General features: G+C 37.9%; 4 protein-coding genes across 5 annotated transcripts in view; 1 reads left to right on the top strand and 3 right to left on the bottom strand.

Annotated features, from left to right (window-relative positions):
• The window catches only part of LOC103475130 (claudin-4-like), a 2,970-nt gene extending 855 nt beyond the window's left edge, over window positions 1-2,115 (bottom strand). Inside the window, exon 1 of the mRNA XM_008426544.3 lies at window positions 1-2,115. This exon is cut by the window's left edge and continues 855 nt beyond it. Within this exon, the coding sequence (XP_008424766.1) occupies window positions 1-312 (312 nt within the window). The 5' untranslated portion in view covers window positions 313-2,115.
• The window catches only part of cldnj (claudin j), a 45,525-nt gene extending 18,400 nt beyond the window's left edge, over window positions 1-27,125 (bottom strand). Inside the window, exons 1-3 of one of the 2 annotated variants that reach the window (XM_081615055.1) lie at window positions 26,314-27,107; window positions 26,108-26,200; window positions 7,070-7,210 (exon numbers count right to left, since the gene is read on the bottom strand). The gene's annotated coding sequence lies outside the window, so the exon portion shown is untranslated. Of the gene's footprint in view, window positions 1-7,069; window positions 7,211-12,869; window positions 13,281-26,107; window positions 26,201-26,313 lie in introns of those variants that run through there. The other variant, XR_014090716.1, reaches the window with a different exon arrangement.
• LOC103475131 (claudin-4-like) lies at window positions 3,670-4,726 on the bottom strand. The gene has a single exon (XM_008426545.3). The coding sequence runs from the start codon at window positions 4,631-4,633 to the stop codon at window positions 4,007-4,009; it is 627 nt and encodes a 208-aa protein (XP_008424767.1). The 5' UTR covers window positions 4,634-4,726; the 3' UTR covers window positions 3,670-4,006.
• LOC103475133 (claudin-3) lies at window positions 19,198-22,186 on the top strand. The gene has a single exon (XM_008426550.3). The coding sequence runs from the start codon at window positions 19,569-19,571 to the stop codon at window positions 20,262-20,264; it is 696 nt and encodes a 231-aa protein (XP_008424772.1). The 5' UTR covers window positions 19,198-19,568; the 3' UTR covers window positions 20,265-22,186.
• Window positions 27,126-27,143: the final 18 nt, after the last annotated feature.

Here is a 27,143-nt window from a genome sequence, read left to right as displayed (position 1 = left end):
GCACTTTCCCCCAGCGATGGCCATGAACACCCCCAAGATCCCCAACAAGACGGAGACGACGATCATGGCGCGGGCCGCCTGCAGGTCCTGCTCCAGCGCCAGCATGGAGTCGTAGACCTTGCACTGCATCTGGCCCGTGCTCTGCACCACGCAGCTCATCCACAAGCCCTCCCAGATGGTCTGAGCCGTGATGATGTTGGCGCCCACGAAGGCTGACACCCTCCACATGGGCAGCCCGCACACCACGATGTCCAGCAGCCAGCCGATCGTGGCTATGACTATGCCGGTGATCTGAATGCCCTGGGAAACCATCTTCCTGCCTTGCTGCGACACGCCAAACTCAACGAGAAAACAGAGGAAATGTCGCAGGCTGGACTGTAAAGGTTCTTATGTGAGCAGAAACATGAGGGTAGCCGATACCACCAACCTCAGCAGCTATTGGCTGGGAAGTGTTTGTACACAAACACAACAAGGTGTCCTTAATGCAGTGCTGACCTGCAAGTTTCAAGGTGAGCAATCAGTAAAACACCTAAAACTAATGTGACCAGCGCTGGGAACCTCATTGAAGGAAAAGTTTGATCACTTATAACAGTGTCTTAACCTTTTTTGAGGTACCGAACCCACCAGTTTCATATGAGCATTCACTAAACCCTTCTGCAGCGACAAATAAAATATATAAATAAAAACGAGATCAAATATTCGAAATAAAATATTTGATCGAACCCAGGTTAAGAACCACAGACTTATTACAATATACCCCTTCAATGTGGGCCCTATCTCCCTGGGCAAAAAGCTACTCACTGATGATGGCTAGCATTGGTTTCAGCTGTTGTCAACATAACGCACAAAATCTTAAATGTTTGTGTGACACATAAAGCAAAAGGGACGCAACGATTTGCTACTAATTATCAACACTATGACAGCTAGATAACAAGATCAGGAAAAGGGTTTAAATGATGGAAAAATAGCGAGAGAGAGAGAGAGAGAGGGAAGTAAGTCTGATGCTAGCTTGACTATGACGATCTTAACATGTAGATGTGATGTGGAATTCAGTGTGTTTGGTTCAGTTACAAAATAAGGAAGAAGGCCATCCACACAGCTAACGTCAGTGTTACTGCAGCAGCCTGGCTGTAATGGATGGCAAGTAAAAGAATCGTCTTTTTGCCCTCCAGCGTTGTGAGCATGTGACATTTCCAGATGTAAACAATAACATGTAAGAGGTCCTTATGCACAGTAATTGTTGCAGATGAAATATTATAAGTCCTTGAAGAGATTAGGATAAGTCTATGGAACGTATTTAAAATCACACTTGTTCACACAATAAATTGTTAAACAAAAAAAACATCCCAGGCCAACATTTCCTGTAAATTTGAGCACATAAGGTTTCCTTGTGGGGCTCCTCAAGGCTCCCATCTTGGTGCCCTTTAATTTCACAGTTGTAGTCCATCTCACAACAAAGACTACAACAAAACCAAAAGTTTGCATACATTTCTCTCTGTCTGAAGTTAAATCAGACCCAATTTCTCTCGTTTAAGATCAGTTATATCACAATAATGAGAGAATATGACAAATTTATTTATGAATATCTTTAAAATCCAAAGTTTACATAAAGAATGATTAGTGCCTCTTTACCAATGAGGTAAAGATGAGATTATGGACATATTTAAAGGCCACTCCTGCAACACGATGCTTTCTGGTTTGACAACTTCTGATTTGAATAAATAAATCTCTCACTATTGTTGCATTTAGCAAATGGAAATATTTTTTTTGTAATTCTGACTGACCTGAAACAGAACAGGTTTGGTCTGATTTAATTTCAGACGATGAGAAAAATCAAGGTGTGTATATTTATTCAGCTTTTTCAAATCTCGACGTCTATGCTGATGACACACAATGTTATATTTTTGTGTCACCAATTTACATTTTGTTTCTATTCTCCTGCTTCTTTTAATTATATTTTACTGCTTATCTTTTAATTTGCTTCTTATATTTAGATTTTTCATGTAGTTTTCAGTAAATTTGATCCCCTTTCTCTTAAAAGGAGTTTTTATTACCTAAAACATGAGTAGTGGTTAAATACAATCCCTGCTTTTCCTGATTTTAAGATGCACGTTTCGCATATTTTAAATTTGTGAAAAAACAACCCCTAAACTTGTGGAGTTATCTCCTAAATTATTATTATATTTAATCAATATTTCAAATTCATGGAAAATAAAAGCACCAAAGTTCAGATTTAAGAAAAAAATCTATAAACATGGATCCTTAAAGGAAAGAAAGTGCTAAAACTGATCAGTTTCTAACATTTATCAGTGGAAAAAAAGAGTATTAAAGCTTTTCACATATATTTTTTACTTAAGCTGACGTGTTGCTGCTGCTACTTTTTGAATTAGTCCCTTCTATATTAACTATAAAATCAACCTCATTTTTAAATGGGTCGATTTTATAAATGCTTAAATTGGCTAAATTAAGAATCTGAATGAGAAGATAATTTTTCTTCCTCTACCAGTGAGGGGCAGTGTTGCACAGCTGTTTTCCCACACAGCTCAGTAACATCCTTTCAAAGATATTACAAATTTATGTCTGTATTTTTAAGAAAAAAAACTCCTGATTTATAATAGTATGTCCTCAAACGTTGAAATTCTCCAAGTGCTCATATTTTAAAGTCATATTTTGGACAAAGTGCCTAAAGAAAGCTTCAAACTGAGAAAATGTTTTAAATGGTTAAATACTGAACAGCAGAATTACAACACAGCTAGGTCATGAACTGACACATGTAGTGTAATTATGGAGAATCCATTTTGTTTCTGCCTCACAAAGAAGGACAGAATTCATCAAATCCCATGAAACCAGCTGCAGTTTTCACATCATTTGTAGGGAAGTTTCGGTAAAGTATTTTGTCTAAGGGAACATTTGCATAAAACGGTTGGCTGGAGTCAAACCCTCAACTTCCCAGCTGAAAACAAAGCTACTCCTCCCAGAAAGCCACACCTACCCAACACTTGCTGGCTTGAAAAAAAATCTAGAAAAAAAAACCTTTTATGAAGCGTATTCTTGGAGATTAGCTTAATAAAGAGTAATGCTACACAAAGCAGCGTATGTAGATCTGCTTTTATTGGAAACGGATTAGGAAAAATCTAAGAAACTTACCCCGAAAAGTGTTTGATCAGCTCAGAGGGGCACTACGCTGCAGAAACACAAAATCACACCAAGTGTTTTTGTCTAGTTTCTAAAGCGGATAATTTAAATTTACGTGAAATAAGACAAAACTAACTTACAAGTAACTTTTCAGAAAGATATGAGCCTGTTTTAAGTGAACAATTGCTTAGTATTGATGAAGAGTTCAATAGGGTAGATTATTCCACTTTATTCACAATCAACGGGCACAGCGCCGTTACCTAGCAACCCCTGCCAAGACTTGCCCGTTACCTAGCAACGCAGTTCTAGTTGGACTGCCAGTTGGACTGGAAGTTTTTTATGAATATTAAGGATTTCTTAGCTTAAAACAAGCTCTGATTTCTTTCTGAAAAGTTAGTCGTAGGTTCGTTTTGCCTTATTTCATGTGTACAAGAAAATAGTTTAAAACTACTTGGTGAGATGTTGTTTCTGGAGTGCAGTTTGTCTTAGGCTTTTCATTTCTGAACAAAAATGAATAAAACAGATTGCTTAATCTTAGTATTAATAACAAAAAAAATCTTTATTTACAGGTCAGACAGAAACCACTATGAAGTGAATAATTCAAACAGTAAGAAAAATATGAAATGAATAAAAACAAATGAAATGCATTTTAAAAAACACAACACTATGAATTAAGGTAATACAAGAAAGGTTGTTCCCAGGTATGTGTCGTCATTTTCTTTCCTGCTTTCTGGTGACAGTTAATCGGGCGTGGCCGCCGTCTCGTCCTCACAATGAAACAAATCAGACTGAATCCTGGACACAACCAAAGTCCAAAACACTTTTTCCCCCCAGAAATGAATCAGAGTCTCTTCTTTATGTCTTGGAGCTCTCAGACGTAGTCCTTGGGAGCGGAGGATCGAGGGGGGGCTGAGTACTTGGCGGTGTAGTTGTCTTTGGGAGGGCAGTTGGCGCAGAGAAGTCCACCGCCCAGAATGAGGAGGGCGGAGGCCCCCCAACCGATGAAGAGCGATGCTCCAAGCTCCATTTTCTGCGAGTTGTTTACAAATGGGCTGTAGAACTCGTTTATGATGCTGCTAGCCGTCCAGCAGACGGGAATGATGCACAGAAGGCCAGAAATGATGAACATGACTCCAGCTGTGATGCACACCTTGGTTTTGGCGCTCTCGTCCTCGATGCAGTTGGTGCATTTCCCCCCGGCGACGGCAAGTAGGATTGCTAAGATGCCGACGAGGATGGAGATGATGGTGAGGGCGCGGGCCGCCTGGAGGTCCCGCTCCAGCGCCAGCATGGAGTCGTAGACCTTGCACTGCATCTGGCCTGTGCTCTGCACCACGCACTCCATCCAGATGCCCTTCCAGATGGTCTGAGACGTGACGATGTTGGAGCCGACGAAGGCCGTCACTCTCCACTGGGGGAGAGCGCAGGTGATAATGGCCCCGATCCAGCCAATGATGCCGAGGGCAATGCCCAAGATCTGTAGTCCTGCTGATGCCATGCCGTCTCACGAGGAAAAACGTCCAAACGTTTCGTCTGCTTTGTCTTTGTTGGCAAGTCTCGCTTGAGAGATCCCCAAGAGTAAATGTTTGTCAAGGGTGGAAGTGGGTCTCTTATACACGCCGGGGCAGGAGGGGCTTGTCACATGCTCACGCTGTGACGTACAAACACACACACTCCCCTTGTCCAAGCATGTCTCATCCCGTCAGGTTTTTGTCCTTTTCAGGGTAATCAAAACAGCTGAAAATGCAACAACGTGACTCATTTTTTGGCTGCTATGAAACGTTCAAATCAAAGAAACAAGGAAAGAAACAGACACATCTAAATTATTATTTGCTTGTTTTGCTGAAACGTAGGAAAATCCTTCAGGTTTTAAATAAAAAGACTCTTTTTTTGTTTACTTTAAGGTAAATCAATGTAATTCCAGAGATTTATCTCAAACTCCAGAACAAGAGTTCTGGAGATTCTGTCTTTTTGTCATTTATGACGCATTTCAGAGCTGATTTATTTTTATAAAGAGGAAGTTACTTGTAAGATATTTTTGTCTATTGTCTAAATTAAGGAACTAGTGACTATATAAAAGTTCAGACCTCTTATTAAAATGTTATTTGTAAGTTTGTTTTGTCTTATTTCAAGTGTATTAAGATATTTGTGCTAGAAATTAGACCAAAAATACTGGGTAATATTTTATGTTTTTGCAGTGTATTTGTAAGAAAATCCTTCAGATTTGAAAAGACTCAATGACAAAGTTTCTCAAAGATTTTATTTTAAAAGTAATTTATCTCAAATTCCAGAACAAGATCCTGTTTTATGTTTCTTTTATGTCATTTAACAGCTAATTTATTTTTATATAAAGGAAAAAAAAAAATCTTCAGATGCGTTTTCTTAACCTCAGACTGAGTTTCTTTCACCTACACAACAGGAAGTTTCCTCTGTTAAACCTCTGGGTCGTTTGAAAAGTGACTTATAAATGACGCCAAGCTAATCATTCACAAGTCCTCAAGAAGACGTGCCAACAGTTCTTAAAGTTTATTACGTAGCAATCACCAACTTCAGTGCATAAATTTACCCCCTTTTACTCCTTTACCACTAAACAAAATCCAGTGCAACAGTAAAACAGTGTCAAAGATTCTCAACGTAAAACCGTGAATCTGATTTTTTTATTTACGTTTCATGCTGATTTGAATGGTTTACACAACATTTGGCAAGATTACAAAAATCAAAACTGCCTGTTTTTATTATTTTTGTTACTTCATGAGTCTAAATGCAGAAAAAAAGCAGAAAATGTTTTGATTCTCAGTTAAAAAGCTGCTTTGTTTGACGGTAAACAGAAAATGTAGATCTGGGGGATCTTATTACTTACCATGAATATAAAATAACTTTTTTCAACCACAAAGAAAGACGTCAAGCGCATTAAAAAGAAGTAAACAAGCATTGGTATCAATAAGGTTAAATAATAATTTAGGAGATAACTCCACAAGTTTAGGGGTTGTTTTTTATCTCTTTAGCAAAAAAAACAATAAAAGGAGAAAGGCCGACTTTTAGATAAAAATGAAACTCCTCCAGCAATGCGTTCATCTTTTAACCTTGCCTTTTCACAGCTGAAGTCCATCAACATTACCTTCAGTTGTTTTAGATGTATATATGCCAAAACAAAACATTGAATTAAAAAAAAAAGCAAAATGAAGGCTTGATTTGGATTTAGTCAGGTTTTTTCTTTCCTTCTTTGTCATTTTTGTGCAGCCTTTTTCTCCGAGGTCGTCATAAACGGTAAACATCCAGGAAATACATTCCTTCAAAACTAAAAAAAGCTTTAAAAATACCACGATTTTAACAACTAAACCAGAAGTTATCATCTCTAATTTTTCATAGAAATCTGATTTAGATTTATGACCAAACTATCTTTAACTCAAAAGCTTTCAAAAATACCAGATTCATTCTGAAAAAGTCCAAAACAAACAAGACGTACGATGGAATTACAGTTTCTGCACTGCAAAAACACAAAACCTTACCAAGTATTTTCTTCTATAAATATCTTGGTTCACTTGAAATAAGACAAAACCAATTTACAGGTAACAATTACTGGCTTGTTTTAAGTCAATAAATCCTTAATATTGATGAAAAAATAATAGTTTGCAGATTATTTTACTTTGAATGTGGAAAAAACGTCTTGTTATAAGTCTGAAAATCTACTTTTTATCAATATTAAGGAATTATTTACTTAAAACTAGCTGTTATATTTTGATGAAAAGTTACTTGTAAGTTTTGTCTTATTTCAAGTGTACTTAGATATTTTCTCTAGGAAATAAACCAAAAATATTTGGTAACATTTTATGTTTTTTTGCAATGTTGCCATCTGACATTTAAAACAATGTTTTCAACTTTTATTTTCTATATTCTGGTAACCGAGAAGAAAATGTAAAGGAAATCAGCTGACCTTGTTGCGACGCCAGGCGTTAGCGGATGAACGGCGAGGAGCGGCTCGTCTTCAGATGGCAACGCGCTCTACAGTCCAGATCAATGATTTTACTACCAATCGTTTTTCCACCGCAATGGGAACACATCGGTTGGGAAACGACTGGAAAATGGAAAGCAAAATCTCTTTAGATTTTCTGCAGCAACTAGAAAAAAGGGAACAGCGATAGGGGGGACTGAGGGCGGTAGGGAAATGAATGGACGCTGTGTTTAAGCTGCTCTTAGGGATATAATCCTCCGTTTTATCTGAGGTGGGATCAGATAAAGGGACCGGAGCCGGGCCGTGGAGATCAGGTTCTGGGGGGACGCAAGAATTTCTGCAATTAAGATGCCGAGGACAGACTCTTTCAGGACGAGATCAGCCTGAAATCACTGCAAAAACTAGAGTTGGACACAATCAACTAAAGTTGAAATCAACTAAAGTCAACTTAAACATCATGTATATGCATCCAATTCAAATCAATAGTTATATATTGTTGGTTTAATAACGATACAAACTTCAGTTATTACAGCTAGAAACTACTGAAATCTGTCTCTGAACCTTCAGAGACACAAAAAGATAGTTACAAAATCAGCCTTCTGTCGCCTGAAGAACATTCCCAGGACGTAAGAAACTCAGATTAACTTCCAGAAAACTGCAAAACAGCCGAAACACTGGCATCTAAATCAAGACTAAAAACTCTTGATACTCAAGCGTTTTCTTTGATTAACAATAACTGGAACATTGATCAACATATTTGATGTGTAGTGATGATTTTGGTGATGGCGTTTGACAAAACGTAATGTTCATAGATTGTCGTGACTGAGTGATGTTTTTATGGTGTGAAGTTGTTAGGTCTAAACCTTACATTTGTTCATCAACTCTGGAATAAAGAGACACAGACAAAGATGAGCAATATACTTGCAAGGAGAGTGCTCGGAAACTGTTTCAGTCACAATCTCCAACTACACTCTAAAACAGTTCCGCTCTCACAAGCTTTTTATTTAGTTCAGGAAACGCCCTAGTTACATGCTATCTCAACTGCTAAAGGGAGAGAAGAAACCAGGTGAGATAATTTGATCAGTTCTTGCAGTCAAGTGAACATCCTGTTCCAGGAAGACAAAAGTATCAAAGGTGCAATGCACCAGCTGCAGCTGCAACAGTTTATGCAGAAACAAAACTCCTCTTACAAGCGTCTGAAAAGAAAAAAGGTGTCAGACATATAGGTTATAGTAGCCCACAACTTGAGCTGAACTTTTCCACTCAACCAATGTCTCATAGCTGAACTTTTAAACTTTAAACAGACATTTGACAAAAGATAATATTTACATTTAAGAATAATTATTCTAACAGAAGTACTTTGAACTGCTTGTTGCTGGAACGTTCTTCACAAATAAACTTGATTTTAATCATGTTCAACACTACAGACTGGTTTCTTTAGCAATTAAACAGGAGAAAGTACAGCAGGGAAGTTCAAACTTTTTGTCACCAAGACCAAAATTGTAGACTGGAAAAAAAGTCGATTCCTGCCAAAACTTCAGACATTTTGTGATTAATCTCAGAAATTTGGAACTTTCTCAGAAAATGTTCAAAATAAAAATTCCAACATTTTCTCCTAGAAAATGTATGATTACTCTAAAAATGTTTTTTTTTTTTAGCACATGTCCTTATTTTTTCTAGAAAATTATAATTTTTTTACAATGGGCCCTAATACACCGTAGTGGATTTTGCACAAAAAACATCTAGTTTTCCGCTGCACAGTGGTGCAGTTGGTAGAGCTGTTGTCTTGCAGCAAGAAGGTTCTGGGTTCGATTCCCGGTCTTTCTGCATGGAGTCTCCATGTTCTCCCTGTGCATGGTGGGTTTTCTCCAGGTACTCCGGTTTCCTCCCACAGTCCAAAAACATGACTGTCAGGTTAATTGATTTCTCTAAATTGCCCCTAGGTGTGAGTGTGTGTGGTTGTTTGTCCTGTGTGTATCTGTGACAGACTGGCGACCTGTCCAGGGTGACCCCGCCTCTCGCCCGAAACGTTAGCTGGAGAGGAACCAGCAACCCTCCCAACCCTACTGAGGGACAAGGGTGTAAGAAAATGGATGGAACATCTAGTTTTCCGGGTTTTCTGGGGGCTTCAGTGAATACATTTATTTTCAGTAATAAGAACAGGATTCAGGTCACTTTCTTTCAAAATGCTCGCTGTATTTAGCCGAGTTTAAGAAAGAACAAGAGCCGATTTTGGTGCAGCTTTTCAGTAAAAGTCTGTGGATAAACAAATACTTTATGTTGTACGTAACATTTTCCTGTATAATAGTTTTTATCCTGATGACAAATTAAAAGTCTCCATCTGCCTTTACAGGTCAAATTTGTATCTTTTTTGAACAGCTAGGGGAGGCCGCAAAAAATCAGTCCAAGGGCCACAAATGGTCCCCGGGCCACAGTTTGGACACACATGAAGCATAGAAATGCCTGAAATATGTAGCCATTTAAAATCCACAAGTTTGAAAAAGATAAGAACAGTTAAAGAACTTGTTGAGCAAAATTACAAGAATGTGGGACATTGGTAATTTAGTCCAGAAATACTACTTTGGGTCACACACTGTAAAAAAAGATTTTAAAACAATTAAATAATTTCAGAGGGGCACGGATTTGTCCAGAGGAAAAATAATAAAAATACCATTCATCTTGTTTAGCCAATTATTCATCACAAAGCAGGCTGATTAACTGTTGAAACTAAAAAAAAGCAAAATGCAACACTGCATGTTTCTGCAGCAACTGCTGATAAGTTTGACTTCAGCGTCGTGAGAAAATTCCAGAGGGAGAAGAAACAAGTACCAACAGGAAAACCGAACCCAGAGCTGCTAGTCGCTGCAACTCAGCCCAACACTCCATCCAGCCTGGGTCGGGCTTCACTCTCTGATCACAAACAATAAAAAGAATAGTTTGCATATTCAGTCGTTAGGGAACAAAACTGGCAAAGTGCTTTCAGGAACGATGTTTAACTCCGAGCAGCTTCCATTGATCCGGAGGGGGAAGGAAGTGATGGTGGCCTGTGTGACGCGTCGGCACGTCTCAGCGTTGCTCAGCACGAGTCACAGTTTCAGTGGCTATTTATAAAAACTTTATTGAGTCATGAATGTGGAGCGTGACATAAACCTCCTGATTCACATTGTTTCCACAGAAAACCTTATGATCAATACATTATTACAGCTGGATTACCGGTATAATCCAGCTGTAACATGTAAAATAAAATGCTGTAAAACTTTTTTTTCCATATATTAAATTATATTTCATACTGCAAAAAAACATTTAATCCTACCAGGTATTTTTATGGAAGAGGATTAGGGCCACTAGGGGAAAACAAGAACTCTGACTTTAATCTCAGAAATCTGAGATTAAAGGATTCTGAAATTTAAAGAAGAGATCCTTTAATTTCTTTGTAAAATTAAATAATTCTGACTTTAATCTCAGGGTTCTGAGATTAAAGACTCAGAACCCTGAGACTTTAAACCCTGATTAAACCCTGACTTTAATCTCAGGGTTCTGAGATTAAAGTCACTTTGCAGCAAAATATGGGACTTCGTTTTAAGTTAATAATTACTTAATATTGGTGAAAAATGACTAGTTCCACTGGTAAATTAATTATAGCAAGACATTTTGCCATGTCAAAAGTGAAATAATCTAATTCTTTTTCATGGATATTTTTACATTTTTGATTTAGAACAAGCTCCTATTTCTTACTTACAATTAACTTTTCAGTAGGATGTAGGTGTCAGGATACGTTTAGATGGTGGACGCAAATGCAGAAACGCAGAGAGAAATGAAAACGTTTCATGAAAAAAGAAGGACAAACTTACAAGGAGCACAGGGAGCCAGAGCAGAGCAAAAACACAAATCCAAGGGGAAAAAATCCAGCAGTGAAAAAACGTGGAAAATAACGGGGTACAACAGGAGGAACCAGCAAAGAATGTGAGCAGGAGAGGGGTTTAAATACTGCGAGGGACAAAAAACCCGAGGAGCTAACGGGTCACAGGTGTGAGGGGAGAGAGAGAGAAAATGGCACAGGGGGCGAGGGAGAACCCACAAGAGGGCATGAGATTAATTTAAAACCATCGAACAAATAACCATAATTAAACAAGAGAACCCTGGAATAACTAGAGCAGTGGTTCTTAACCTTTTTTGAGGTACCGAACCCCCCAGTTGCATATGCGCAGTCACCGAACCCTTCTTATTCCAACCCCCCTCCCCGATACATAAAATACTTTGCGGTATTCTGATTTAGTAATGTAATTATATTAGTTGTGTTACCACCCCACACCACTAGAGGCAGTACCAACCCCGAAAAGATGCGACTAAGGATCAGATTTAGACTATAGAATTTGGTAAAAACGGTGAGTTTTGCTGAAGTAAATAAAGACACAAGTTCAAATCCATGCTGAGAGTGGAGCTCCTTCAATCAGGGCTCCTCCGCAGCTCTGATTGGCTAAGCAATGTAACGTGATCCTCTGATTGGCTAAGCAATGTAACGTGATCCTCTGATTGGCTAAGCAATGTAACGTGATCCTCTGATTGGCTCAGCAATGTAACGTGATCCTCTGATTGGCTAAGCAATGTAACGTGATCCTCTGATTGGCTAAGCAATGTAACGTGATCCTCTGATTGGCTAAGCAATGTAACGTGATCCTCTGATTGGCTAAGCAATGTAACGTGATCCTCTGATTAGCTAAGCAATGTAACGTGATCCTCTGATTAGCTAAGCAATGTAATGTGATCCTCTGATTAGCTAAGCAATGTAACGTGATCCTCTGATTGGCTAAGCAATGTAACGTGATCCTCTGATTGGTTAAGCAATGTAACGTGATCCTCTGATTGGCTAAGCAATGTAACGTGATCCTCTGATTGGCTAAGCAATGTAACGTGATCCTCTGATTGGCTAAGCAATGTAACGTGATCCTCTGATTGGCTCAGCAATGTAACGTGATCCTCTGATTGGCTAAGCAATGTAACGTGATCCTCTGATTGGTTAAGCAATGTAACGTGATCCTCTGATTGGCTAAGCAATGTAACGTGATCCTCTGATTGGCTAAGCAATGTAACGTGATCCTCTGATTGGCTAAGCAATGTAACGTGATCCTCTGCAGCAAGTGATGGCAAAGCGGGGCGTCATCACGACTTTACACAATTGTGTCTTTACCTCCACGGCAGAGGCTCCGCCGAACCCCTGAGACCGAACCCAGGTTAAGAACCACTGCACTGATCTAGAGACAAGAAATAAACATAACTAGAGACTAGAAGGACCAAACTAAAGTAAAACAGAAACAAGGCGAATCGAATCAGAATAATCAAACCTTAAAAATGACACAGGAGGACATAACAATAAAAGCTTGTTTTAAAAGCTTAATATTGATGAAAAATTACCAGAAATATTGATAAAAAATGACTAGTTGCACGGGCAGATTGTTTCACTGATAATATGGCAAAAACATAATATTATAAGTGAAATAATTTGTCACCGGAACTGATCATTTTTCATCAATAATAAGGAATTATTGACTTAAAACAAGCTCTCATTTCTTGCTGAAAAGTTACCTGTAGGTCAGTTTTGTCTTATTTAAAGTGTACCAACATGTTTCCACTAGAAACTAGGCCAAAAGTATTTGGTAAGATTTTGAGTTTTTGCAGTGTAACATAAACATGCAGCAGATCCCTGTTTCTTTTCATTGGGTTAAACTGAAATGATCTGATTTGATTTGAGATTAAAGTAAAACATAAAACCCAACATGAGTCGTTTCAGAGGTGAACTAGAAAGAAACGCGTTTTAATTTTGGCTTGTGAAACCGCTGAGTTCATTTTAATTCAACCGTTTCTCATCTGCCGTGTTATTGTTCAGTTCTTCTTCTTGTTGCATATTTTCATATTATTCACATCGTACAGCTAAACAGCAACAGGAATAAACAAACAAACAAAAACGGCTGAATAAATAAACCCATCTGCACCGGGAGAATGAAGGTTCTGGTGCGTGTTTTTGAAAACCGCCTCGGGCCGTAGCGTGCCAAAACAAGCAAACTGTGAAGGAACGCACAATCTGCTGTACCTTCTTGGAAGTGGTGCGACTGGTTGCCACTCCCAGGTGGATACCCAGGTGTTCCGTCTCTGCCTGCACACCTGCTGCTAGGAAACAGTCCGGACATGTTTCCTGCTGCAACACAAGAGGAACCACAATCACGCCACTTAGCGCTACAGAAAAGTTTTTTTATTTGTATTATTAAAAGGGTTTTTTTTCCCTTTTGCTTCTTCTGTGATGTTATTACCATAGTAGATTATTATCATCTAATTATTAGCTTTTTTCTCTGTTTTTTTTTATGTTTTATTTAAAAATATATATATACTTTTTAATTTTATGTAAGAATAAAAATACAGACTTTACTGAATATAGAGGGAAATACTAATACTAGGAACCTTGAAGCTACTGAAGAAAATCAAACTCATGACTCAAAATGCGACTTTCTGCTTCTGCACGTTCCAGAATATGTAGTGCATGTTTGGCATTTCTGACATGGCGGTTTACCCAGGGCGTCACTGAGCCAGGGGGCGACACAAGAGCCAAAAACAGCTTATTGGTATGTCTAGCCATACCAATGTGACTAGAGGTTTAAATAACCTCTCTCAGATTATTTAAAGGTGACTTGTTATGCTTCCTTGATCAGGTTAGGACAGGTAAACAAAACACGTTCATTACATTTTTTAACATAATTTTGAGATTTCAGTCTGCCTAGTTTCAGCTGTTTTAGGGCGTCCTGTCACTTTTAATCCAAATAAGTTGCTGCTGGCCATGCCCTCAAACTCAACATTTACACTGGCACGTAAAAATGGCTGCAAAAAGATCCGCAATTATGCAACTGTACATCTTTGAACAGCGTTAGTAGAGCCTCCTGCACAACCATCAAGAATGCAGCAAGTAAGTCAACAACAAAACACTCGAACAGCACATACAGCAGTAAAACCAGCTGACCAAACGTGCTGGAGATTCACATGGGGTTGCTAGGTAATGGGCTGGATTTGGACGGGGTTGCTAGGCAACAGAGCAGTGCCTGCTGATTTGTGCCGTTACATTCGGAAAGTTTCTGAAACAGCTAATTTTCCAGACAACAAAATATTAACTTTTTCCTAAAAAAATGACTGGATGCTTCTTTTTTTTTTAAGCGCTTAGATTGTTTTCTGAAGCAGCCGACACTCAAATTGGAGGATAAAAATGGTTCCCTTTAAAACTCTGATATTCCTGAGATCTTTATTTCTGTTGTGAGAACAGAGTTTCTGTTTGATACCAGCATGAACAACCTGAACCGAATTATTCTACTTTGGGGGTTTTTTTTGCTACTCAAATCACAGTTGTGGCTTTTAAAATCTTTTTTTTTTTAAGTAAATAAAACGTCTCTGGCGCAAAAGAGAAGGTTTACCCAGAGTGGCATTAATGCAAGTAGCCGCCTATGCAAGTTTGAAATGTAATTTACAGAATTAAACCAGATTTTACGCAAAAACGGCACAATCTGCTGAGTAAAATAAAGACAGCAAAACAAAAGGAAGTTATTTTTGGGTTTAGTTGTTTAATAACTCATCTACTGGAGAACATTCCTCCTTCTACTCCCACCATGTTAGGTGACAGGAAGTTTAATCTGTGTTTAAATCTTCTGCCGATTGCTTCACAGTTACGCTCCTGCGGTGACGTCGCTGCTTTTAAAGGACGTTCTGAGAAGAAACGAGTCACAACACGTTAAAAATGGATACTCCCTAAAACTCCGGGAACAAACTGTTACGCCGAAGCCGTCGGTTACAAATCACGAAGTAGAGGAACAATGGAGTCACAGGTAGTGTGGAGAGGAATGGCTAAAGGGCTTTAGTTCCTCTTTTGTTGCATTTCAGCTTTTTCACTGGAGCAGAATTACACCAAATTTAAATGAAGAATCTGACACTTTTAACAGTGTGCAAAAGGTTTGCAGGGATCTTAGTTTGGACTCTGAGAGTCAACATTTGTCTTATTCTGTCAGTTTGTGAGAAAAAGAGAAATTGTGAGGATTCCTGCTCCTTCAAGTGCAACATTTCTCTGTATGGTGGAGAATTATGACACAAATAACACAAAATAAAAAATGAAAAGATATAATTAGGAGAATAAAGTCAGAATAAAGTATTTAAACAGGAATAAAGTCACGATATTATGACAAAGTTGAAATAACATCAGTCATAATACGTTATTTAATGACTTTATTATTTTGTTTTCTTAGCATGTTAGTAAAAAAAAGCTCAAGCTAAAGTTGGGTTGTATTTTTTTGCTGTATTTTTAATCTGATCCTGCTCATCGCTTCATGTCTGGGTTTTTTTATAGTCATTTCATCTTTATTCACGCGTCATCGCACAGCCTTAAAATGCTGGAGTCAGGCAGCAATGATTCGATTTATACCAAATCTTAAAGGTCTAACTCACCATTATCAACAATTGCTACAGTTTTCATTCCCAAATGGTCATTTCTTTGTGTGAACCGTTAACAGCCAGACTTTTAAATCAGCTGCTCCTCGTTGACCAGGAGGATCTAAAGATTTCTGAGATTTTTCCATCTCACAGTTTTGAAGGTAATTTGAGGCAGAAACTCCTGGCTATGGATCGTAGATCTGATTTGTTTTATTAAAGTAATGCTTTAAAGGTTGAGATTATCTCGCTGTAAAGTCAAAATGTCAGGAAAATGTTATACCTGATGGAAATGTGAACCGAAAAGACTGAATGCTGGAGCAGAAATGAAAGCTGAACCAACAGCGTATCGTATGTTTGCACATTAAAGCATCCAGGTGTTTTATTTTTATCCAGGTTCCTATTTGAATAAAGCAGGTCAGAATTTGCATTAAAGGCAAATCCAAACAAATTCCTGCTTTGACCAGATGGACAAATCAACAGATCACAGGAAACACTGGCGCCCCCTGCCGGCGGCACTGTGCAATAACAGTTTAATTCAATGGTTTTTTACTGGGAATTAAATCAGTTTTTTGCTTTCTTTTATAAATATTGTCTTTAAAGTTTGTAAAAAATAAAAAATAAAAAGTTAAATGAATGTAGCTTTGTTGTGTGTTAATTAAAATTAAAGTGTGCTGCAATATTTCCACTAGAAACTAGACGCAAATACTTGGTAAGATTTTGTGTTTTTGCAGTGTATCAGACAAAAAAACACAATGAAAGCAAAGCTCCTTCACCTGACCTGACCTCTGACCCCCGGTGACCTTTGTTAATTAGTGGAGAGTCTTCAATGACAGAATGTTAGTTAACCTCAGAGATTGTGTTATCTGTCAGGTAAAAGGATCATTTAGGAGATAATTCCTGGTTCGGGGTTTTTGATCTGTTCCGCAGAAAACAATAAAAAGAGATAAAGATGAAAGCAGCTTTAATGGGCTCCTCCAGCATGAATTCACCTCTTAACTTTACATTTTCTCATTAAATTTACAGCTCAAGTCCACAACATTTATCTTCTATTATTTTATATGTATGCAGGCCAAACAATAGCAACTTATTTCTGCTTCTGTCTGCATGGCTGACCAGCTAAAAACAAAACGCTGCTTTGTTTTGTCTCTTTTACTGCAGGAAAGTCTTATTTAAACAATGAGCCAATCTTTTTCTGCCAGGACGTCATATCTGGTCCACATCCAGTAAATACGATCTAAAAGCTTTCAATATATGATTTTAGCAATTTTACTAGTAACAGTACATATTTACTAACTACATTTTGTTTAATTAATTTAGATTAAAACACTCGTTTCATTTCAAACGCCGTCTTCACAATTTGTAATGAAAATGACCAAAAACGTTAAAGAATTTTACAGCCTTTTGCAAAGGCAAAAACAAAATATTACCAAATATTTTTGATCTAGTTTGTACTGCAAATATCTTACTACACTTGAAATAAAACTAAACTAACTGACAATGAACTTTTCAGTAAGACACAGGAGTCAACAATTCATTAAACCTGAAGAAGTAGTTCTAGTTCCACTGGTAGATTTATTCACTTACAACATATTTTTCCTGTTGAGTCAAATATTCTGCCAGTGGAACCAGAACTTTTCATCAACATTACGGAGTTATTGATTTAAAACGAGCTCCTAATCTAGCTGAAACATTACCTGTAAGCTAATTGTGTCTTACTTTAGAAATACTAAAAACTTTAGAAGTACTAAGACAGTTGAGTTGGAAACTAAACATAAAATACTGAATTTTAGCAGTGGTTGCTAAAACATGTTTACTGTATATTTTTAATCGCTTTAGGTTTTGTGTTGTCCTAAATCAAATTTACATTTAGGACAATTAGAGTTAGTTAGTTAGTTAGTTAGTTAGTTAGTTAGTTAGTTAGTTAGTTAGTTAGTTAGTTAGTTAGTTAGTTAGTTAGTTAGTTGGTTAGTTAGTTAGTTAGTTAGTTAGTTATGTCTTATTTCACAAGTACTAAGATATTTACACTAGAAACTAAACAAAAATACTAGAGATGTGCCGATCAGGTGTTTTCCTGCTGATTCCGATTCCGATCACCCATGAGGGCCGATCACTGATAACGATCAAATAATAATAATAATAATAATAATAATAATAATAATAATACCGGTTACATTATATGGAAAAAGGAACCATGAATTCACTGAATTCACCTTAATTTAGACAAAAACTTGTTTTTAATAACTTTTTCCAAGAAGAAAACTAAACAAAACAGGCATTCTGCAAATTGTCCTGCTATCGGTAATACTATCTTTAACAGACTGATAACATCTGAAGGCTCTGAAGAGGCTAAATAATGCAAAGAGCCAAAATAAAACCTCTCAACATTGGCAAAAAAATTCAAGTATAAAACTTAACATTCAAAGGCAAAAACAGGATCCATTACAATAAACAATCCAGAGTTACTGAATGAAAACTTCCTGTTAGCATGGCGGCTAGCTGATTACTGCTAGTTCTGAGTGGCTGTTTCTGACTGAGCGGAGTAATTATGCAGAACAGGGAGGAGATTGATTATTTTCTTAGAGATCATCTGTCTCATGTTAGGACAGCGAAAGTTTTAATACGTATGTAAAATGTATTTTTTTAGGTTAGATGCTGCAGCTTTAAGCAGAGGTTCGGTGTGAGAGTCACTACCAGGTGGAGCAGAAGTGGCGCTCCGTCTGTGAAATATTACTACCTGTAGCGCGTAGCAGCGGTTCAACAGCGAGAGCAGAACCAGCGTCTTACATCGCAGCTCCAAGACTTAAATTATTTTGCGGATTATTTGTTTAGCTTTCTGACCGTCATGCTAATCCGGGTGAGTGTTTGTAGCTGTGCGCTGCTTTACCTGCTATCTGATCTGATATGTCTTTTACTGCAGTGAGCCTCGATGTAGCCAAACTCCGTCAAGTATGGCATTGTTTTTACGTTGTGTTGATGCATTTTGACCTGCTTCAATTTTCCGCCGCAACACGCAAACGTCCCCATTCACTCAGTGCGTCATGGTTCCACATCGCTTAGGATTTGTTGCTGCGCGTTTGCGCAGAGTGAAGGAAAGAGACCAGCTGCACAGGCAGGCTGAGAAATGAGATGCAGGTGATCGGCAACAAGAGCCAATATTCGCCGATCACCGATCATACACTTTTTCACGAAAATCGGCCCGATTACGATCGATGACCGATCGATCGGCACACCTCTAAAAAATACTCAGTTTTTGCAGTGGGTGCAAAAGACTGTATACTGTATACTTTTAAACAACTTTTGAATTAAAAGTAGTTTTGTCCTCAATCTAAATGAGATGTAGACCAAATATACACCAGGTGTTGTCCTCAATCTAACCCAGATTGAGGACAACACTACCTGTCCTAAATCTATGTGGGATTGAGGATGACACTACACCTGCTGTCCTAAATCTAAATGCAACTTAGATTTAAGACGACTAAATTGCTAAAATTACAATATATCTTCAAAGGTTTCAGCTCCTATTTCTTGATGAAAAGTTACTTCTAAGTTATTTTTTTTCTTATTTCAAGTGAACTGAGAACTAAAAACTAAACCAAATATAATTGGTAACAATGAGTGTTACTGTCCAAACATTTAAGTCACCATCATGGATTAAATGTCGCACTGGGAGATTGTTTCACTTAAAAATGGGGAAATGTTGTCATTAGTTAAGCAATGTGCCATTGAAACTAGTCGTCTCTTTTAATCAGTAGTAAGGACTTAAAGAAAAGCTCCTGTTTCTTAATGAAAAGTTACTTAAAGTTAGTTTTCTCAAGACCAACTAGACCAAACTCCTTGGTAGGATTGTGTTTTTGCAGTGTACCAAAGTTTAAAGGTGAACCACCTGAAGCTGACTCCACCTTCAGTCCTCCAAGCTGTAAAAGGAATCCGTCTGTCCCTCTCCTTCTTCCTGGCTGAAACTCGTCCAGCGGCAGAGATCCGACATCGCCTTCGCCTGCAGACACAGAAGGCCTTGTGTCCCACCATGTACTCTGCGGGCCTGGAGATCCTGGGGATGATCCTGGCGGTGGCGGGCTGGCTGGGGGTGATGGTGGCGTGCGGCCTGCCCATGTGGCGCGTGGCGGCCTTCATCGGCCAGAACATCGTCATCTCCCAGGTGATCTGGGAGGGCCTGTGGATGAACTGCTCGGTGCAGAGCACGGGCCAGATGCACTGCCGCGTCCACGAGTCCATGCTGGGGCTTCCCACCGACCTGCAGGCCGCCCGGGCCTTGGTCATCGTCTCCATGGTGATGAGCATCGTGGGAATCGGCTTGGCGGTGGCCGGCGCCAAGTGCACCAACTGCAGCCGGGACGTGAGCAGCAAGCCGCGGCTGGTGGTGGCGTCCGGCGTGACGTTCGTGGCGGCCGGGCTGCTGATGCTGGTGGCCGTGTCGTGGACGGCCCACGCCATCGTGCTGGGCTTCTACGACCCCATGCTGGAGGAGACCGGGAAGCGGGAGTTCGGGAACGCTCTGTACTTTGGCTGGGCCGCGTCCTGCCTGCTCATCCTGGGGGGCGCTCTGCTCTGCTGCTCCTGTCCGTCTAAAGCTGCAGCAACTGCAGCTGCAGCAGCTGCAGCGCCGAGTGGCGGCGGCGGCGTCTCCGCAGCAACCAGGGTGGATTACTCAGCCGTCAAAAGCACTACGGTCAACGGATACACCAGGAAGGACTATGTCTGAGCGACTGACATGACTGAAAATGTTTGTGGATAGAAAAACAAAGACAGAGAACCTTACCAAGTATTATCCTCCAGTTTCTGATGCAAAACTAAACAAAAATTACTTATAAGGAACTTTTCAACAAAGTAGGAGCTAAAGCTTTGAAGATGATTTGAACTATTTTATAACTAAATTTATTCGTGAAATCTAATTTTGATTCAGACCAACGTTTATTGAAAAGTTTCCTAAAATATCAAGATTCTTAATTAAAATGTTCAAAACAAGAAAGAATTTTACAGTTTTACAGTTTTTTTGCAACCACTGCAAAAAAAATAAATAAATAACACAAAATAATTTTCCTCTAGTTTCTAGTCAGATATTTACTTACTAGTAACTTTACAGATAGATTTAGGAGCTCATTCTAAATCAATAGTTCCTTAGTACTAAGGAACACTTAAAACATTGGAAAAATGTTTTGTTATAAATAAAATATTATACCAGTGGAACTAGAACTTTTTCATCAATATTAAGGAATATTTACTTAAAACAAGCTCATCCATCTTGCTGAAAACTTATATGTTAGTTTTGTCTTACTTCATATGCGCTAAAACTAAAAATACTTGGTAAAATTTTATGTTTTGACGTAGATTCTGTTCCTTTAAACTTTTTGTTTCTGAGATTTTAGCTTTCATTTAAGACTAATTTGTTATTAAAATGACTATTTACTTCAAAACTTTGGGTATTTTATGCAAATTACTTCAGTACACTGTAAAAACACTAAACTTTACCAAATAATTTTGTCTAGTTCATATTTACACTTGAAATAAGACAGAAGTAACTTACAGGTAACTTTTCAGTAGGATATAGGATCTTGTTTTAAATCAATAATTCTTAAGAGGAAAACACAACATGGGGAAAAAATGTCTTGATATGAGTGAAATAATGTTCCAGTGGAACTAATCAATATTTTTTAATCAATAATGAATTATTATTGACTTAAAATCTTGCTGTAAGGTTACTTCAAAGATAAGTTTTGTCTTTTCAAACCACAGAGTTCCTTTAAAACAAGGATGTTTAGAGTTATCTTTGATTGGTAATAAGTGAATCATTGATCAATATATTTGATGTGCATTTGATTGATGAGTTGTATATTTGGCCAAATGTACTAACTGCTTCATAATTGATGTTTTTATGATGTGAAGCACTTTGAACTGCCTTGTGACTGAGATGTGTTACATTGACTTTATTTAATTAAAAGTGAACTCAGATATTCCACCAGAATTAGACCAAAAATACTTGGTCAGATTTTGTTTTTGTACATTTTTCATGTAGATTTTGTACCTAAAAAAGGGAAAAAGTTCCTGTAAAATGTTTCAATCTGAGATTTTAGCTTTTCATTAAAACTAATTAGTTATTAAAATGAACAACTTTTGGTCTTTCTTCAGCACACTGTAAAAACATAAAGTCTTACCAAGTATTTTTGTCTAGTCTCTATAGTAAATATCTCACAGCACAGTTGAAATAAGACAAAACTACCTCACAATTAAAATTTCAGTAAGATATAGAGTTTGTTTTAGGTAAATTATTTCTTAATAATGATGAAAAAGTTCTAGTTTTACTGGGAAATTATTTCGCTTATGATATGGAGGAAGTGTTTTTGTTATAAGTGAAATAATCTTCTAGAGGAACTAGAAATTTTTCATCAATATCAAGGAAATATTTACTTAAACCAAGCTCCGGTGTCTTGCTAAAAAGTTACTCGTTAGTACACTTGAATTAAGACAAAACTAAGATATTCTCACTAGAAACTAGACCAACAAACATGTCGCTGTAGAATGCCTTTTTGTACATTTTGTATGAAGATTTTGCTCCTAAAAATGGAAAACAAAGTTTTAATTCTGTGCTTTCAGCTTTTCTTTAAATAAATAGTTTCATTACTTGGGTATGCAGAAGCTTGGACACATGCCAGGCCCGTCGGTCAGCAGCGTCTGACCAATAAGAGCGGTTCTGGTGCGAGCCAAAATGAGGAGTTTTATTTCAGCATAAGTGCAGGTAAGGAACAATGGGGGGGTTTGTTTCCGAGGAGCGCCTTCTGCTCTCCGTCCGTTGTGACCTGTCCTCCATTTGCAAGGCGAAACTGACTAAGAGATAAAGGTCTCCATCTGTTCGGAGGGGGGATGAAATTTGGGACTGTAACCGAGTCCGAACTGAGACACAAAGAGTCTATTGATCAGCCGTTTGACATTGTTTACCTCATCCTTCTTAAGGTGCCGTACAACACAGGCAAAATGTATCCAGAACTCACAGAAACGTCAACATAAAAATAAAGGAAAGTGCTTTAAAAAAAAAACTTTTATATGCTGAGATATTGAGATAAAACAGAAGCAAAAAGCTTCTTTTCAGATTTAATTGCACCATTTTTGCTTCCTGGAAGTCACACAAATGAAGCCAAAAAATACACTGCAAAAACACAAAGTATCACCAAGTACTTTTGTCTCGTTTCTAGTGCCAAATAACCAGCTTAGTACACTGTAACTCCTTAATATTGATGAAAAAGCTTTTTGAGTGCCACTGGTAATCTTCTACAATGCCGTTACCTAGCAACCCCAGCCCAGCCTGTTACCTAGCAACCCAGTTATAGTTCTACTGGCACTGAAAACATGGGAAAAAATGTCTTATGAGTGAAATAGCCTGCTAGTAGAAATAGTACTTTTTTTAAAATCAATATCAAGGAATTATTGACTCAAAATAAGCGCCTATAACCTGAAAAGTTACATCTGAGTTAGTTTTGCCTTATTTCCAGTGTACAAAGATATTTTCACTAGAAACTAGATTAAAAAAATACTTGGTAAGACTTTGTGTTTTTGCTGTGTGTTTAGAGTGACTACAAAAACACACAGCGGTGGAAAGCTAAGTTTTTCTTTCTTTTTTTTTAGCTCGCTCATCTGAATGTGGTAGAAACTTCCATTCAGTGACCACAGACGATATTTAACTTTCCTGTGTAGACATATTTTCATGATAAACTGAAAAAAAAAATTCTGCTAGAGGTTGTGCCAAACCCACAAAGTAAATAGACTCTCTTACATTTAAGAGGAAGCTTATCTACAAAGTCAGTCGCGAAAACATTTATGTGAGTAAAATATGAGAGCAGAACCATGAGACTTACTGAACTCATTTAGGAAAGTGAGGAGTCCTCAAGTAGCAGTAATGAAGGATATCATGAGGATTTAAATGGACGTTTAGACAGATACTTTAACACAATGGCTCAAGCTTAGCTGTAGAGCTACAATCCCTTTGCTCCTGAGGTTACCACCATTTATGGTCCTGGAAAAATCTCCATTTTGTTTTTTTTCTTCTGGTTTTCATTCACTATGACAAAGGACACTTTACAAAATGGATTTTGTGGGGTGGCATATAATGCAGTGTGATTGTAAACAGAAGCTTGGTAATAAATCTCTGATTTAAAGGCAGGTTATTTGGTTAAAAATTATGATTCATCATTTATTTTAGTAGTTTTTCCCATTTCTGCTCAGTGTGATCCACATTCAACTTCCTTAGTGCACAGTTCTATAAATTAAACAAGCAAAAGAAAACTCACTTATTAGCACATCGGTTATATAATCTTTTCCAAAGTATTCATTCAACTTCTCTCATCAGCTTATTAAAACAGGGCAATTGTTAGTAACGAATTAAAAGTAGTACATAATTTAATCAATTTCTTTAATAAAACATATATTAAACATCTGCTTACAAAAGCAAATCTGCATAAGTCTACTATTAATGGACCTTACCAGGCTCCGCCCAGAAACGCCCCTCGAAAGTCCCACGTGGCTGCATGTCTCGCAAACAGAGCCTCGCAGGGCTTAGTTTCTATGTGTAAACATGGCGTCTTTCATTTCGACTGACTCTCTGCAGAGTATTTCTGAGTCGATTAGTGTAGCATTTCTGCCAGATTTTCACAAAATACCAGCCACGACAATGGAATCAACAAGTTCATGTCATCTTTTTTGGATGACATCAAGGTGTTTTAGCCACACGATGCCTCTAACATTGTGCGCGTCACAGCGAAAAGCTACCGGTCGATGAGAAAAACAGCAGATTCTCACACCCTCAGCATAAATATAGCTGTGGACAAGATCACTGGTGGCTATTGTCCTTGCAAGGCTGGGTAAGTCGGGCATTCATGGTTTTGAGGGTTACTTTTGAATCAATAATTCCTGTTGTTGGCAAATGTTTGGCAAATAGCCCGTGGTAGCCTGACTCCAGAAACCACCCCAGTTAACGGCAGCTCTTTCTCTGTTAATAACGTGCACTTGTTACAGTCTAGATAACTTTAGAGACTCAGCACGAGTCCGAAGGTCATTATTTCTTATAACTAAAGAAACGTCTGAAGCCCCCCAATTCACTAGGATCATGAACATTGATTTTATATTAACCAGAAGAATTATTATTCCAATGACTTAATTAATTTAACTGTCCACAGCATCAATTAGACTTTAATATTTTCGCAGAAAATATCTGTGACTTACACAATTATCTACTTCTGCATCTTGGTTGTGCATGCTCTAGCTGCTTGCACAATCTTGCAACCTTTTTCTTGACGTTCTTGACCTACTGTACAGTGAATTCTGGTCTGAAATTATCACAGTAGCTGCAAACAAGAGTGTAGAGTCGATATCTATTAAAAGACTGTCGAGTTGAAAGTCTAAATATCTGCAAAAACACTCGTTCTTAATAAATCTGCCACGTTTTTTCAGCGCAGTTCATCTTTTTTTCTCTTTTTTTCCTAGCCACGTTTTTCTCTCTTTTTCCTCTACTTTTCTATCCCTTCCTGATCCTCAGCCAACCACGGACCAGTAAAGGTGCTTTGCTCTACACAACTTCCTCTTACAAACAAAAGTCCTTCAAAATAAAATATGTTGAAGATTACTTTTTTATAAAACAGTTTTAACTAAATTTTTCCAAATTATTTTAACTTATTATACCATAATACTTCAAGTACCTGTAAGTACAGCTTTTTGTTAACACTTATTTATAACAATTTTAACATATTTAAGCAGACATATTTAATACATTTTAAATTTTTACACTTTCCATGAACTTAACTCAATACAAAATACCTTTATTTTGAACTGGGTTACATTAATGTATGTCAGATACGGTACACATTTCATATTGATCTGTTCAGCTAACGTAAGACTGTAACAGACAGGTTTCAAGGTGTAGAAGTTGTATCGGTACCGCCATTATGCTGTACTTGGCTAAAAGGTTTTCATAATGGATGTGTTTATTATTGACTTTATTTTTGTCATTCACTAAACACAAAGAAAGCAAAGCAATAATACTTACACCAGCAGACACTTTGTTCTTATTGATCCTACAACGGTTGAGCTGCAAATGCGGTCGTGCACCAGCTTTGATCCAAGTAAGGCTTTCCGTTTCAGATTTTGGAAATCTGTGAATTTTAGTTCCACAAATACGATCAGGATACCTGACATCGCCTGTACAGGTACCCCACTGACGGTGGAGAACCATTCTTTTTAGAGACCTGACACAAAAACTTTCTGCCGGTCTGCTAGTCCACAATGTACATTATTAGCATGTGTTTACTACTGTAGCTTGAGTTTGTGAGATGGTAAGGCACGTGGTAGCTGCGCTGTGACGTGAAATGGGCATTAGCCAATGAAACGCGGCCCCTGTGGTAAGGTCCATCCCCTTCCGCATTTGTCATGCCAACAGTTGCATTTAGCTAATTCTGAATTAGCTCAGTGCTAATTCAGCTTATTTGCAATTAGCTAAATTCAACTCAACTTAGTTATTGGTTATTATAATCAGCAAATATAAAACTTTAAAATGTTACTCACTTAGTTAGGTGTACACAAATACAGCTGCGTGGATAGAATAAACCACGAATTCCCGAACTTTCCAATGCCACGGCCCCCGAACAACATTAGCTTCTGGCCAATACAACAAAACGGGTGAAGAAACATCGACTTTTAGAATGATAATGTCTCACTTTTATTCACTAGTTAGTAATTATTAGTCGTTTAGCATAAATGTCGTCTCTTACCTTCTGATTTTTGTAGCCTTCCATAGCAGGGCTTCTGACGGTTCCTTTTGTCCTTTTCTTGACAGAAACATTTCGTTTCGCGCTAGCTGTGCTAGCTTGAGGAACTAGCATTGATTTGACGGCCACTCAGAATGAAGAGCATAGCAAATAACATTTCAAGAAGTTATAATAATCTACGTCATTTTAATAATGACTAAAAAAGATTAGGCTTTATGATGAAAAAAAGTTGTTTTTGTCTGTGGCTCTGTGGGTCGAGTAGTCATCTTGAGATCGGAAGGTTGTAGGTTCGAGTCCAGTTTCCTCCTGCCACGTGTCAATGTGCGCCTCTGGCACTTGAACCCAAACTGCGTATCGGGGTAGAAATGTGTGTTCGTTTGTGAATGGGTGAAGGCGACTCTCACGTAAAGCGCTTTGAGTAGTCAAAATGATTGGAAAAGCGCTAGAAGTTCAGTCCATTTAACATTTTAATTAAAAAATTGGTTGGTTTCAACGTTTTTATTTTTAGCATTTTTTCCCATCTCCCTTTCAGTTTTCTACATTAGATTTCTGCCCTGTACGGCCTCTCTGGAAAGTCCCTTAACATTTTGGACTTTGGTTCTGTTATTTCCTTGTATTGACTTTTTATTTTCCCTTATCCCAGTTTATTTACTGCAAAAACACAAAATCTTGCCAAGTATTTTTGGTCTACTTTCTAGTGGAAATATCTTAGTACACTTTAAGCAAGACAAAACTAACTTACAATTAACCTTTCAGCAAGATATAGGAGAGTGTTTTAAGTAAATAGCTACTTAATGTTAACTTTAAAAAGTACTAGTTCCATTGGCAGATTA

The sequence above is a fragment of the Poecilia reticulata genome, chromosome 13 (assembly GCF_904066995.2).
Source record: "Poecilia reticulata chromosome 13, P_reticulata-male-v2, whole genome shotgun sequence".
Classification (NCBI taxonomy): Eukaryota; Metazoa; Chordata; class Actinopteri; order Cyprinodontiformes; family Poeciliidae; genus Poecilia; species Poecilia reticulata.
The sequence above is the reverse complement of the archived record's forward strand: the minus strand, read 5'-3'. Positions and strand labels throughout refer to the sequence as shown.